This window comes from Sander vitreus, chromosome 4 (assembly GCF_031162955.1).
Source record: "Sander vitreus isolate 19-12246 chromosome 4, sanVit1, whole genome shotgun sequence".
Taxonomy (NCBI): domain Eukaryota; kingdom Metazoa; phylum Chordata; class Actinopteri; order Perciformes; family Percidae; genus Sander; species Sander vitreus.
Genome location: NC_135858.1, coordinates 14,543,109 through 14,559,140, shown reverse-complemented (window position 1 = coordinate 14,559,140; position 16,032 = coordinate 14,543,109). Strand labels below are relative to the sequence as shown.

General features: G+C 40.5%; 2 protein-coding genes across 3 annotated transcripts; both read right to left on the bottom strand.

Annotated features, from left to right (window-relative positions):
* nbl1 (NBL1, DAN family BMP antagonist) lies at positions 1-7,827 on the bottom strand. Of its 2 annotated transcripts, none has more exons than XM_078248528.1 (4): positions 7,720-7,827; positions 3,969-4,149; positions 2,409-2,520; positions 1-639 (listed from the first exon to the last, which is right to left on the bottom strand). In XM_078248528.1, exons 1-4 carry the CDS (start codon positions 7,757-7,759, stop codon positions 358-360), a joined length of 615 nt encoding a protein of 204 aa, XP_078104654.1. In that variant the 5' UTR covers positions 7,760-7,827; the 3' UTR covers positions 1-357. The 2 variants fall into 2 exon arrangements, with proteins under 2 accessions (XP_078104654.1, XP_078104655.1); XM_078248529.1 differs by lacking the exon at positions 7,720-7,827 and adding an exon at positions 5,519-5,992.
* A 561-nt stretch (positions 7,828-8,388) lies between these two features.
* On the bottom strand, positions 8,389-14,352 carry LOC144516863 (MICOS complex subunit Mic10-like). The gene is made up of 4 exons (XM_078248527.1): positions 14,243-14,352; positions 8,866-8,913; positions 8,654-8,763; positions 8,389-8,561 (listed from the first exon to the last, which is right to left on the bottom strand). Exons 1-4 carry the CDS (start codon positions 14,301-14,303, stop codon positions 8,553-8,555), a joined length of 228 nt encoding a protein of 75 aa, XP_078104653.1. The 5' UTR covers positions 14,304-14,352; the 3' UTR covers positions 8,389-8,552.
* Positions 14,353-16,032: the final 1,680 nt, after the last annotated feature.

Below are 16,032 nucleotides of genomic sequence, written 5' to 3'. Positions count from 1 at the left end.
TAGCAGTTATCACAACAACAGAATTTATTGCATTAAAGCAGATAAAAAAATCATTGAGACTACAGCCTAATAACAGACTATAGTCATGTCTGGATGCACACATATGAACGTTTAATCAGCAAACAAAAAGAGTGCAAAGGCTGGTGTGTTTGTATGCGTTTATATACAATAGAGTTTAATCTGATAGCATGACTTTGTGAGAGTGTGTGTGTGTGTGTGTGTGTCTTTAGAGAAACGTCTTAACACAAAGTGAAGCCATATTTTCAAAGTGCCTTTACAATACTACAGATTGTTACAAAGGATGTGGTGTGGAGGAGAGAGGGCAGGAGAAACGCAAAGTGACAAAAAGAGTTGTACCTACCCTCCATCTGATGTATGTGGTAGTGTGTGATGGTCTGTGTGTGGGTGAGCATGCTTATTAGAGTGTGTGTCAGAAAGGGGCAGAGGGTGAGACTGAGCACTGCTGAGGGTGTCAGATAAAGATGGAGCGTCCAGGACGTTGTCTGCTGGATACAGCTGCATCACCGCCCCCTCCTGGCCACCCTCCTTACTGCAGGACTGGCAGCTACAGTGGAAGATCCTCTCCACCAGCTTATCCACACGAGGAGACTCTTCACTGCCTGGGCACTCCAGGGTCACCTGTTCTCACACATACACACACACACACACACACACACACACACACACACACACACACACACACACACACACACACACACACACACACACACACACACACACACACACACACACACACACACACACACACACACACACACACACACACACACACACACACACATACACACAAATACATATATACATACAGAGAGAGAGTGCTTTGGCTTCATTTCTGGAGGTACAAAGTCAATGGCTACTGGATTTCTGCTGGCTTGTCAAACCACATGTACTGCCAGTGACCTAGTGAACAGGAAGTGAACTTTATTTGGTCTTGGTTTTCAATCTTCGACTTTGTTATCCCCCGATTCCCGAGCTCAGAACTCGGAAAACCTCGCAGTACCCTGAGCTCAAAATCAAACAATGATGTGCATCAACAGTTGTAAAAGCTGTAGTAACATACAGTTATTAGCACTTCTGTCTTATTTGTGTCTCACTAAATCAGTCATACACACAGTCCTGTCCAACTTCTATCTGTGGACATGGTGTTATGCTGTTTGTATGCACATAAAAACAGTGTGATCCATTGTTATCAACTGGTATTGCTAACAATGGCTAACCTGGCTAGAGCCAACCCCGTAATGAAAAATCCGACTTGTAAATGGAACGCATTCAACTCGGGTGTGACGTCATTCCCAGCTCCGGCTTCCGAGTTCCGAGGTAAATGGAACGCACTATTATATACTGAATGGTAACAGTGTTTTGACTATTGATTGTTGCTGTTCATTGTCATCATTGTATATTTGTATGACTTTCCTTCAGGATTAAGTTAGTGCTGAATATCATTTATTTATATACAGTATTTACTTATTTGCTTGCATTCATTTAGATTTTTTTTTCTTTCTGCCTTTCCTTCTAAGGAAATTAGATTTTTACAATATGTACATACTGCTATATGTGGATAGATGAAAGTGTGTGTTTTTGGTCAAATTCTTACTCTTACTTACTTTAGTGTTGTGCTTTGTTAAAGATGTATTTTCACACTAAGAAAATGATTGCGCCATGATTGTACGAAATATACAAGCCCCCTTTAAACCTCAGTGTTGCACAAACTCTTCTAGCTCTCCAGACCTTACACAACTTCCCCTCACTGTTTCCATTATCAGCATTCAGCACTTTTATCAAGATCTACCACCAAGTGCCAAACCAGCATGGAGCAGTATCCTATTTCATGAGAGCTGACTTTGTTTTGTTTTAAACTAAATTTGTGTTTAAAGTCCTGCAACAACAATCATAACCACAGACATAAACATTTATTTCCAGATAATCCGAAGTAAGGTGAGACTGTAGATGCACTTTCTCTGGCCTTTCTCAAGCAACAAAAACAGTACGGAAATGAATTAATCTATCAGGTAACAGCAGTGGAATCCAAGAGGTACAATATTTTCCACTGAAACATGAGGCGACCTCACCTGTGGTCCCACCCGCCTAGCCTATCTGGCAGCTTTCCAAACTACATACACCTCACTACAAAGCCTTTGTTGTCGAAAGTCTGCATTCCTTCTGGCAAACAGGGACAATGAACTTTAGAGGAATATAAAATACAGGATTAAGGTTAATAGGGAACTGCAGAAATTGTGACACAAATCTATTCTAAATCCTCCATTTCTGTTTTGTTTTTTACCTTCTGCTTTGTGTCCGCCAGTGAACAGTTATTCTTTCATGTTGGAAACCTGTGGTTTTGTGTGTGATCACATGAGCTACATGAGCTAATGTGCAATAAATCTTACCACTTCCCACTGTGTCTGGGCAGGCATGCAGGAGTCACAGTGCACCAGGGACTCAGTTGACTGTGGGAACGTGTTGGGGACGCTGTAACTGAAACACTGGCCCAGACAAGCTCTGCGGGGAGGACAGAGTTCATTATTGCATGATTCAACTGCACAACCAGAGCTGTGGATGTCTGGTAGCCTCAGGCCAGACACAAAATCGAGTATTAAATGTTAGGTGAATCACTGGTCAACTAATGATTATAAATAAAAATAATGAATAACAAATACCATTGTGTAAATCATAGGAAGTAGTGTGCAAAATGTGTACATGTGTCACTGGGGGGACTGTATCTTAGAGAAGAATATCAATATTTTCAAAGCGAGCGTTACTAGAATAATGAACTGTTGTAAGAAAGCAGACTTGAAGGCAGAATAGAAAATTGTTTTTAAGGGCCACAGTGTTACATTTGCATGTCACTTAAAAATTATAAGTGTGATGCTATTAGAGCTGGGCAATATATCGATATCGTGATATGAGACTAGATATCGTCTTAGATTTTGGATATCGTAATATGGCTTAAGTGTTGTCTTTTCCTGGTTTTAAAGGCTGCATTACAGTAAAGTTATGTACTTTTCTGAACTTACCAGACTGTTCTAGCTGTTCTGTTATTTAACTTTACCCCACTTAGTCATTACGTCAACATTACTGATGATTATTTATCAAAAATCTCATTGTGTAAATATTTTGTGAAAGCACCAATAGTCAACATTACAATATCGTTGCGGTATCGATATCGAGGTATTTGGTCAAAAATATCATGATATTTGATTTTCTCCATATCGCCCAGCCCTAGGTGATATTATAAGTAATTTCTGTGTCGCCAAAGCCTGAAATAGCTTATTGCTCCATTGTTGTCCAAAAACTTTTAAAAACACATCTATGAGCCTCATTGTTGTACCGGATGTTTCGCCATTTGAGCAACAAATCAGTGGCTGAAAACAGTCCCCAATAAATGCACTATTTACTCCTGTTTGAATATTGTTGTGTTAGTTTTGTTTTTATTTAATCTTTCTTTTGAATGAACATTTACATTTATGACCCATATCTAATGATGTATGTCTTTAGAAGGAACCAATGGGCTTCTGGCTGAATACCACAGACAGGTTAGGAAAGTCAGAGAGTACTGAGAGACACATTGTTGATTTTACTCTTTTCATGGGATTTATGGTCAATAAGAAGCACATTAATATTGCCAGCGTTACCCTTTAATATCAATGCCTGCAGTGTTATTAAGAATCTTTGATTTTTAAATGCAGTTTTCCACCATGCAGGCAGCCACTGATTTATATTCATTTCAAGTATGCAGCGCTGAAACTTGCTCGGCGTAGTGAAGTGTAAGTAAGTTGTTATTCCTTCATATTTCAAGTGTAAAGAATGGATTACCTATCTCACACAAACAGAATGATCATAACTCTGAGGATGAAACTTCTTGACATTTCTGCATTATTCATTTTTTTCAGCTGCAGAGAGCTCGTCAGACAGAGAAAGAGAGAGACAGAGAGGGCCTTCATCCTGACCTGTTTTGAATAGAGCGAGGCTGACATCCCGTGTGCCCGACTATCTGTGTGATGTTCTTGGCTTCGCACCAGGCGCTCTTGTCAGGGAACAGCGCCAGGCGGTTGATGTGTGCAGGCGGTGCCGCTGAATACAGTGCAAACAGTGCCCAACAAATCTGAATCCGCTGCCACATGACTGCACCTAAAGGGGCAGAAAACCACAGCATGTTACCGCTCTCTGTTAACCTTGTTCCATACAAAAACGCACGCTAAAAAGAGTAGTCACACAATCTCTTCTGGTCAGATGTTGCCTGGCTTTACAGTTAATGCAAAATGTGGACGTTGCATATCCCTGCAGATGTGGATTGACAACATCCTGGCGATTAGCAGCTTGAAACCAAGGGGTCCCTGTGCTTCAAATTTTCTCCAGTTATGTTGTTGTAGCTCATTTCAATGATTAAAAGAGACAACTTCTTGATGATCTGAATCACCAACTGCAGAAAGAACATTATATTGGGTTCATATTGTCCAGAAAGAGACAATTGGGGAGGGAGGCAAATGTCTGCTCCACACCACCTGACTCTCTAATACCAAGTCAGTCCTCTGCTCTGTTTCACTCTCTTCTTTAAAAATGCCTCAACCAGTCACGTCATTTCCAACCTATCGTTTTCTCCTGCTGCTTATAAAAAAGTGTCTAGTGGTCTCGACTTCTTTACATACTTTTCAGCACTTCCATATGTCTCTGACACAGAAACCTTGTCTACATGAATCAATAGAGCTTTTCTTATCTATGTATAGATATAAAAGATAAAGGGGCGTCTGAGGTGTGCTGTGATGAGGGGGGAGGATTTTGTTTAATAAGTATAGGCTATATGTTTTGTTTTTTTACAGGCTTCAAGAGTTCAGGCTACTTTCTTTAAAACGCAGCACTCTAGAGACTGAGCACCCTATGTTAAAGTGGTAACGCGTTACAGTAACGAGTAATTAGGCCTACTGTTTGAAATACAGTAGTGGCGAATGTTACGACTAAAAGTCGTTATTTTCCCGGACATATTCTATTACATAGCTAGTTTAGTTCAATCCGAATTTGTATAGTGTGTTACCCACGATCTCTCGTAAGTGATCAGTTAATTTATCAGTAACGTAACGTACGTTAACGTCAGTAAGGCTAAGTTTAACGGCTGATGAAGGCTAAAGCGTTGTCGTTGGCTTTCTTTTATTTATCACATTTAAATCTAGCTAACGTTATAGATTAGGCAAAAGTAGTGTCCCTGGTTTTTCACCGGCAAGATGACGGGGTTTTCTTCGAGTAACGTTACTTCGGAAGGTGGTGGGAGAAGTTGCAACCGTCATGTTAAACAAGTGTCGCAGCTAACGTTAACTAACGGATGAAAAATACCATAACGTGTTGGATAGCAGCTCTCGGAGGGTGAGTAGGCTAACTGACGTTACAGTAACACGTGTACTAATACCTGTACTTTTTTAACTAGCTAGCTAGTTACGAGTAGTAACGTACTTTCTGAGTAACGAGCCATGACAATGGTCGTAGTTGAGACACTTAGCTAACTTACCGCTCACCGACCCCGGGGAACAGCCAGTTGAGCACCTCGCAACGTCCTGCTGAGCTGAGCCCCCTCACCGAAACCTGGCTCCTAAAACCAGAGGATGCGGGTTGCCGTTGGATATCACCGTGCGCTGATAATTAGAGGAAAATTTGAGCACTTAGTGAGCGGCGAGGATACATCCGAGCCCACTCTGTCATAAAACTGTTACATCATCCGGAAAGGAAAAATAAAGAACCGTCCGTCCGACAGAGAAGGATGGGGAGATGGGGTTAGTTATGAACACTATCTCATCCCCGAGTCCATCAACTCAGACCGTCCCTCCCCTTTGTTCTTTCCCCGTCCAGTGTTAAATTCCCCTGAAACTCCACTAAAAACACTTTCCAAGTTGTTGTCTTTTGTTGTAAAACTCTGTAGCAGGGGTTAGGCGCGGTTGAGCCCCCAGACACTACAGGGGTCCTGCTGTGCCGTTTCTGGACGAAAGAAAACGGAGAGGAAGGGGGAAAGACAGTTTGGGAAGGTTTCAAATGTTTCCCAAAGTAGGAATGAGGCGAGACCGCAGTTAAGATTTACAGGACAAAAATGCAAATATAAAAAGATTACACAAACAGGGCATATTTAGAGTCATGCTTGCCTTTGCAGCTACATTTGGCATTGTTTTGTTATCATAGTATTTCAAATTGAAACACTAATAACAATGTGAGCATGCAAAACACCTGGGAAACAGATATGAATCAATGCTCTGATCCATTTTCCTGAAACCTTTAGGAAGTTGAAATTATTTCAACATGTTATTTAACCATAAACTCATGACAACTTGATCTAATTAAGGCCCCCTCAATATGTTTGGAGTGAAACCACTGACAGACTCATGAGCACATGACTTGCTGAAAGGCACTATGTTCCTTGGTTTTGCTGACCTATGAGTAGACTCCTTTAAATCCTAAAAGGGAATATGGGGCCTAACATTTAAGCTTTGGAATATGATGCCCAAGTCAGCTACTGGTAAATGTCAGTGTTTTCTGGCTCAAAGCTCCTGACAGTGCATGCAGTGGAGAAAGAAGTATTCACATCCTCAAGGAAAAATAGCCAATACACACACACACACACCACAATGTTAAATTATATTCCCTTATAAATTCTATAAAAGTTTGTACTTAAGAGTCCAAAAGCATTTGAAGTGTACAAAAGTATTTCAAATCATGGTAAGCCTTATACAGAATTGTGTTCATTTACTCAAATAGCCTAGTTTGTACTTCTACCACTACATTTCAGAGGGAAGTATTTTAATTTTTACTTTACTATTTATTTGGCAGTTATAGTAATTTCACAAAAACATTAAACATATACAAATCATATGATCAGATTATCAGGTATAATGCATTGTTATACATTAAACTATCCAACAGTTTATAAAGTAGTAAAACCAGCTCCACCGACTACAGCAGTAAAATTCTACTTACACATGAATACATCAGTAATAATAATGTCATTTTATATATAACAATCACGGGGCATTTTCCTGTGTCGCATGCTTTAACTTTTGATACCCATATAAGTACTTCAAGCTAGTAATACTTTTAAATAATGTTTTTGCTTCTAGACTTTTCCTTAATCTTTCCTTAATTGAGTATTTTGAATGTGTGGTATTGCTGCTTTTATACTGAAGTAGCTCCAAGCTGCAGTCATGCAGCAGCACACATTACATGGTTTTATATTTCATGCCAGAAATTCACCAACACTGAGTGAACAGTTTTGAACCATTAGATGAACAAATGTGATTAGGTAGCATTATTAGAATGGTACTTCAGATTCATCATGGAGAATTTTTCAGACAGGCACAGACAGGCATCGCCTATGGGTTTTGGTTGCCTTGTTATCTCAGCTGCGACACTGGTCCCCCTAACCCTCCCACACACACACCATTCCTGCACTTCTTCCTACCTGCTTACAGGTGTTCAGCCTGGCTTGTGTCCATAAGCACCCCTATCTGTCTCACGCATCACTTGCAAACAAATATTTAAATGGACAGGGGACGAGTGACATGGCTTAATTTCTGACATTTCTTATGTGCTTACATTGCTGAGAAAACGGTTACTGTGATGGAGAGGGAAAATGTGAGTGTATTAGAGAAAGCATGCGTTTTCTTTGATGTGAAAGTGTAAACCATGTGTTGTGTTCAGACTCAGAGTGCAAAGTGCAGAACTCACCTGTTAGTAATAAGACCGAGCTCCAGTCCAGAAACGGCATTCCACGGATTCTGCTTCACCAGGGGGCTGGATAACTGCACACGCTCACACAAAATCTTTCTTCTCCCCTAGCAGGCCCATGCAACCACACATAAGTGATCAATCACACTCAAAACAATCTCGGCAAACAGACTCACGGCCAATGAATACACAAGACGTAAGAGATTCTTTCTGATATGGAGACGTGTGCTTTTTCAACTCCCTGTGAAAAAAAGTCACAGCAAACACAAGTTAAAACAGGACTACAAATAATGGCATTCTGTGCAAAATGCTTGATCTAGTAAGAATCTACCCATTACGATATTAAAAGAAACCTACATCTATAAATAAGAAAACTATATGAAAAAGTTCATGTCACACAAATGTATGCAAACATAACTTTCTCTTTTAAAGTCTCTTTCGACACTAGCATTATTCTTCCATCAACTGTATTTTCTTTATTCCATCATTCTGTGCAACTTTTCATCCTCCCACTCTCTAACAGGGCTGCAGATGCTGAACCTGGCCCTCATTCCAAAACAGCAGGAGTTCGAGTCTCCCAGCTCATTAACACACAAAATTACCTCCCACCCCCAAACCACATTTCATTCTTCGCAAACATGCACACAGAAAAACAGAGAGAGAAGCAGAGAGTTTTCCAAAATCACTTTATTAAATATACATTGACTGCCATTTGCTAAACACAATGTGGGAATCGTTGGACGTTAGTGCCAGGACAGAAATGAGGAGCAAAACAACAACACCAAAATGGATGAGCAACTTCATGGCAAATCCTGCTCATCTTTTGTCCTTAACTACTGGTCCTGTAAATGAGCACATACAAAAATCATGAAGCATAATGTATTAGTGTGTCACAAACCTCTAACAAACAATACATTTTAACCTCTGCGCTCACCTTAACCATTCTGCCATGAACCAGGTATGGTGACCTAAAGTCATGCTGGCAGTTGGCGTATCCCATGCCCAGTCCCAAACCTGAACCAAGAGAGACAGGCCACGTGCGACCTGGGGGAGAAATACATTCAACCATGAATGATGTTTTAAAGTAGTGCTTAAAAAAAAAAACAACCCTGAATTTACCAGTCTACCTTAAGAAAGAGCACTTACGTTTAAAGAGAAGGACGGAGAACACAACGCCCACAGCAAGGCCAGTTACTGCAAAAGAGGAAGACAAAAAGAAAGTAGTGTATTGGGGAGATTAAACTACACTTCCAGAAAATATTTGACTTTAGTACTGAGGTAATGTGACCATGTTGATTCAGTATAAAAACTGGCTGGCATAGCTGTAAATCTTTAGTAATGAGGTCAGTGGGGTGCCGTTATTATGTTTGATGCAAGAGTTGGTAAACAGCACAAGTTAGCAAGACATTGCTCATTAGGAAATGAGAGGGAGAGAAAAAGCAGCAGGAGAAAAAAAGAAAGAAAACAGTAAAAGGGGTGTAAGAGAGGGGGGAATGAGTCCATGTGGCACAGGGCAGAAGAGGTAATAGGTCAAAGAGTGCACACATGTGCAGGTAAGCAATGTCATGACCCAGTATGGTCAAGCAGAAGGTTAGTCAGTAGCATAGAAGTTGGCTGAGTTGTTTGAAGTGCTCAGACCAGAGCGGGATCTTGAGGAGGAATGTGTTTGTGCGCTCAACTTCACCTCGCTGCAGGCCACACCACACCCAACAGCAGGCCAGCCAGCACAGAAAACACATAAAAAAAACCCGCCATTTGGGCCCCTCCGACTCTTAATTGGATTCAGGGAGCTATGCAGCATGACCGATTTGCCTGAACCAGAACCCTCACACTGTTCTCTATTACACAACTTACACATGTCAAACAAGAAAACAAAAGACCCTGAACACCCTCACTGTCGGTGCAGATCAACGATAAATCATTGACCTCTGCGTCCATTTCAAGCAAAGAGGTTCACGTCTGTTGCAGCCTCAGTCTCTCTTTGGTCTTCGGCCAGCAGTTTTGAAGCCCCTGATTTTCCACTGACAGTAAAAGCATTGGCAAAATATGAGAGGTGATCAACATCTCATTTTGGCATCCTTTCTCTTTGTCTGGATGTCTCAAAGGGGGTGGATTATTACAAAAACATTTGTGCTGCTGTATAATGAACTGTATAACCCACAGGCCAATAATCAGGTTTCCCCAGAAAATAAAGTCCAGAGCTGGTTAAAGGTACGGTTCTTCATTTGTTCATTATTTCAAGTATTTTTCTGGAAATGGCATCACTAAAGACATTTGTTTCAATCATATTCATTATGTGAATTTATCTTAGAAAAAAGATGAAATACAATATTTCCAAAAACACAGTTGTTTCCTGTTATATGGAGGATGTTTGTGATGGTCTTCCGCCCTTCAATGCACACAAAAGTTAGATTTGACTTCTCCCATTGTCTTTTTACTGTTATCACTGGCCAGTATATATTGTATTAGCTGTCTTCCTTTGTTTACAGTACATGTATATCCTTTGTAGGATATCTCAAAGTTTTACCACATAATCATGTGGCACTATATATAAGATTTGGTGTAGAGGCATCAGAGTCAGTGACTCAGGCCACGTCCACACGTACCAAAACGATCTTTTTTTTACCCGTCTTCCCTGGATTCGTTTCAAGGATTTTTGCATCCATACGGATCCGGTGTAAATGACTCACCGCGCTACTTCATATTCCAGGCCTATAGGCGGCGCTGTTACTGCTACAGAAATTCACCAAAACACAGAGAAGAAGAGTTAACTTCCCATCATAACATGACTAGCTAGACTAACGTTCTCTTAATACATCCATGGATTATAATAACTTTCACCACTCCTCATTTTATAAAAGGCCTCCGCAAGGAAACGTCTTTGTTTACATTTTATAATGTGCTGTTCTGCAATTCTGTCTGCTATCGGACATGACTGCAGCGCGCTAGCTAGCGGTGCTAACTAGCTAACATCGGCAGTCAAACAAACATCAATGATCCAATGTCTTTTTGATAATCTACACGTTTTTCTTGCAGTAGCTTTTCTACAATAAGCCGTGGTAAAAGTTACTATAATCCGTTCAAGGAGTTGATAAGCAGACAGATTAGCTAGCTAGCTTCCACTTTATAAACAGCTAGCTAACCATAGCAGCTAAAGTTAACGTTACGTCGCTGCTGTAGCGGTCAGCTACTTTAGCGGTCAGCTACTTTAGAGTGCCCATATTATGAAAAAAACACTTTTTCTGGGATTTGGGGTATTCTTTTCTGTCTCTGGTGCTGCCACACGCATACAAACTTTGAAAAAAATCCATCCATGTTGTTTTGAGTGAGATACGGTTTCTGAATGTGTCCTGCCTTCAGTCTCCGGGTGAGCTGTTCAAAATCGGCACGGCTTGTGACGTCACAAGCCGAAACGAGCTGGCTAACTGCAACCGTTAGCTCGTAGCGTTAGCGTTAACATGCTAACGCTAGCATGCTACCTCGTTCTCAATAGCAAAGCTACAACACACACAAGTTCACCATAATCTACAAAAGAACTACTTACATGTGCGCCCTCATTTAGAAGTCTTCCAGCTAATCCTGCCTTGTAACTGACCGAAGTTGGAGAAACAGCCTTTCTTTTACTGTCTATGGAGCTAGCTGACATGATCTACATCTGAGCTACTGCACATGTGCGAGTGCAATCAAAGATAGTACAGAAGAAGAAGAAAAGAGGTCTCACTCTGTAGCTAAAACAGAGACCAGCTGAAAAGAGGATCAGCAGCAGTGAGAGACAGCTGTGCAGTACAACAAAAATATGGTGTTTTTTGAAAATTAAACCATGTAAACCTATTCTGGCACAACCTTAAAATACAATTATGAACCTGAAAATGAGCATAATATGGGCGCTTTAAAGTTAGCTACATAATGTTAGCAATATATCTTGTGTAGAATCCAGGACCGGCAGAGCAGAGGGAAGTGTCAGGGAGCAGAGACAAACTATTTAGCTACATGAAGTGAGCTGGTTTGACCATTGAGATGGGATATGCTTGCTTAGCTTCACCGCAGTCTGGTGTGGCTGTGCACTAGTGCGGGACTGCGGGTAAGAGGTCGAGGGGTGTGGCGATGACATCATCGATACGATAAATATCCGGCTTCACCATCCAGACGGAGCCAAAAGAGAGACGTTTTCGAATTTTTTCACCCTGGGACCCGGGGGTTGGGGTGTAAGGTGCACAGTTCTGAGAGCTACATATATATAAAAAATATAAAGATAGATATGGTTTTGTGTACAGTGTGAAATGCATTGTGAAGTAATGACATTGCACAGTAATGAAATTGCACAGAATTGTCAATATTATCAAAAGTATTAAATATTAAATATTGCACAGTAGGTGAGTAGAAGAGAGTCTGGGGGTTGGGGGGTAAGACTGTGAAGTCAGTGCATGTGTGAGTTCAAAGTGGTTATGGCTTTTGGGAAGAAACTGTTCTTGAATCTGTTAGTCCTTGTTATGTGGTTGTTTATATTATGTCCCAGAATTAACCATTTGCTATATTAAAATGCTAGGAATCACACAAAATACGCTTTCTTCCTGAGCAATCGTAGAAAGTTAGGACTAACAAAAAAACTGTAAAACAAGCCCCTGAGCAGAACATATACTGCAGAGTTTCTCTGGCTACCAAAGACAGCTTGGCACAGCAGGCAGTTTGCTACACAGAGTAAGCTCAAAGAAATGCCACAAAGCAGATGATTTTACTCCCGGCAAGAAATATAGTTCATTATGCCATTAAGTGTCTTTTCGGACAGATTGTTTGCCAGTCTAAGTATTTCAGTGCTGGACCAACACTGTTCCAACTAACACAGATAAACTCTGCATAAAGACCCCTTGGTGATCTAGGCCTTTATTTATACGACACCTGAAGACATGAAAGGGGAGAGAAAGGAGGAGAATGACATGCAGCAAAGGGCCGCAGGCTGGAACCGAACCCGCAGCTGCTGCGCCGAGGAGCAAACCTCCGCATATGGGTGCGCACTCCTCCAGGGGAGCCACCCAGGCGCCCAAAAGCAGCCGTTTTTGATTAAAAAGCAGTAACGTTTACATGGGTTTCGTTTATATATTCCTGTTAGTAACGTTACTTGTGGAGGCATACACTTAAATGTAGGCCTACATGAAATGTGCAGAATGTTTTTTTACACTGGATATGGCCTTTTCTGTATACGTCCCCATCATTTTAGCTTTTCTTGGTCAGATCAAACTTATTCAGCCTACTTAAGTCACACACAACAAATGTGTCCATTCTCTCCCGTAACATGTCAGTTGTAGTGGATGACTGGGTCGGACTCAGGGCTTTCATGTGGGGAAACGGGGTACGATTCTGAACAAGAATTTTAATTTTACTCTCGAGATCCTCCGACGCCTCAGTGGAAACCAGGGTCGTCAGACGCCAGAGAGGCATTGATCAGTCTGTGGCAGTTTAAACTGCTGACAGGTAGTCACACTGTGGTGCCGCTCAGCTCGGCAAGATTGCTGACTAGTCATACTTGCACACACTGATTTGTTCATGTATTGTTTTTCCGTATTTAATGTTTTATGTCGTATTTAATTTAAATGTAATATTTGTTTGTTTGTTTGTTTGTATCTGTCTAGTCAATGGTGATGTCCTGTGTGGATGTGCCGAGGTTGTGTTCATTGTTCTATGTTGCTGCAGAACAGGAACCTGCTGTAAACCAGTTTTTAAACTGAGTCAGGCCCATTTATTGTAACTTAATTGTTGCTTTTAAATGTTCCTGTATAATAAATGAAATGAATGATTGACGGGTGTTGACGAGTGCCACAGATCGCCTGCCAGTGCTTGGCTCCTGCCACAGACTCATCGATGCGCTGACTACTGATCGATGCCTCAGTGGCGATCGTCAGACACTTGCCACGGAAGCATCGATGCCACTAGGAGAATCTTGGCCCTACTGGCTCTCTCCACAGTGGATCCATCTGAAAGACTGGCTTTGCATTTTAGTATCAACAGGGAAACACTTTGGGAAAACAATAACATAAGTCCTTCCAGACGGGCCTGGAGGCTATCTATTACACAGCATGCTAAGGTCATTAGTATTTATATTTATAAGACAGGATTAAATCGCCATTTTATGTTAATTCTGTCTGACAACAGAAAGAACAATATGTAAATGAGAACTAATTTGTGACTTCAGCTGTATTAAAACACACACTATACAGAGAGTAGGAGTGGACAGAAAAGTGGTTCACCTGAGCATAATCATACGGTCCTTCCCACTCATATATTTAGCAGTTTTCCAATGGTTTAAGCATTTTCGTGTGGACAGTTTTTTTTATCTATTCAGAGATAGCGCAATAGCCTAATACATCCATGGTTTAACGTTACAGTTGACCTCAGTAGACTGTCAGATGTCCCGTAGAAAAGAACCTCGACTAACCTGTACCACAGCTTATTTACCATGTGTAATATGCTGCAGAATGCCTAACGACAGCGTTAAACAATTATATTGCACGTATGAAAAGACATTAACCTGTTTTCACGGCTGTATCAGCAAGACAGCGGTCCCATTTTCGCCCGTGTTCGTCTGCCATGTTTTCAGCTGTCAGGAAGCTCTGCAAAATATCGCGAGAGAAATTGAGATTCACGTGAACTTACCCCGCCACCACTACGCTCTTCTTCTTCTTGTAGGATTCCGGCAGTGTGGTGTAGACACTGCTAGGCGACCACTACGTTACATCAAGGATTCTATTAAACCGTCTCTGGCTCCATTGGCCTACATTTATGCTATGCTCCTACGATTATTTATGCGTTATACACACATAGACTGTATATGTCCATGGTTATATAGCTTTTTTGCCCTTCAGTTTCTTTTTCGTTTTTTTATTCAGCTCCTAAAATAATATTTAGGTTTTTGATCTTTGATTAATCAGACAACAGGGTATGTGAGTTGAGGGAACTGATCTAAACCTTCCTGTTTAGAAAGGTGCACATTATACACACTTTATATAAATGATATGTATTGGCCCCCTCAATGTATGTTACTTTACTTTATTTCTGACTGTGAAATCATTTTAAAGTGTTAATCCTTTAGATAACATTAATTTGCTAACTTTTCTTGCTGTCATTTTAGTAGGCTGCTCAAAAGCCTACATCTGACATATCTAATACAAGTTCTGTATAGGTATTACAACTTCTTAATAGTTTTCACTGCTGGTGGAAGTGTGACACATCTCTCCCATATGCATAGTATGTTATGTACAGGAAGTGATGCATACATGCACAAAGTGTTGTACAAGATAATCTAGATGTGGCATATTTTGAGAAAGAACTTGAGCCACACTATCTTCTAATCAAAAATGGCTAGTTTTTCAAAAACACTCAATTGTATTCATAGTAATACTAATTGTTTGAGATTGTAACTGCATGGATTGCTCCTCCTCTTATGAAATTCCAGCAGACTCAATGCTAAAGTGCTGCTTTTCACTCACAGCCACTAATGACTACAGATGTTGGAGGGGTTTAAAGGCAGGTTTCCCATTTACCAACAATTAAGGATGCACATTAGCATTAGCATGAATAAATGAAGCATATTTTTACAATGTCATGATAGCTTTAATATGGAGATTTTCAGAAATAAATTCGAAATAGGCTATATATAACAGAGAGTACACTTGCATGGGTCACTTGGTCATGCTTTTTATGACACCTCACAATAGTTAACCAATGAGAAATGGTAGATAGTCACAGTAAAAACATGAATCCAGAATACTGGAAGTGGGGAGAAATTACCTTACCTTTATGGTCAATATGTTTTTTTCACTCATATGTGATGCATAACTACAACTGTTGAACATTCAAATCTTACTTCCGGTAGTCATTTTGAGCTCTGAGAAATCATAAAAGTCATGCATTCTACCGTCCAATGTCAGTTTTAATATCAAAAATAGCATTAATGAACCACCAGCCACCACAAAACCCCATTAATGATCAACAACACATTTATGTATTGTATAAACATGTATACAGGGTTCATACGTTTTGAAAAAACCTGGAAAAGTTATGGAATTTAAAAAATGCAAATTCCAGGCCTGGAAAGGTTTTGGAAACATAAAAAGACTCAGAACGTTTTGGAACACAGCATAATAATATGTGATTAATAAATGTATTTCACGTCGTCTTAACCTCAACGTTCTATTCGGGGCGCGATATTACGAATCCCACTATGAACCATATACATTGTAATTCATTATTGTATAATGTCGACTGACTTTTTCAGGAATACATAGTCATGGAAATTTGCCAAAAAGTCATGGAAAAGTC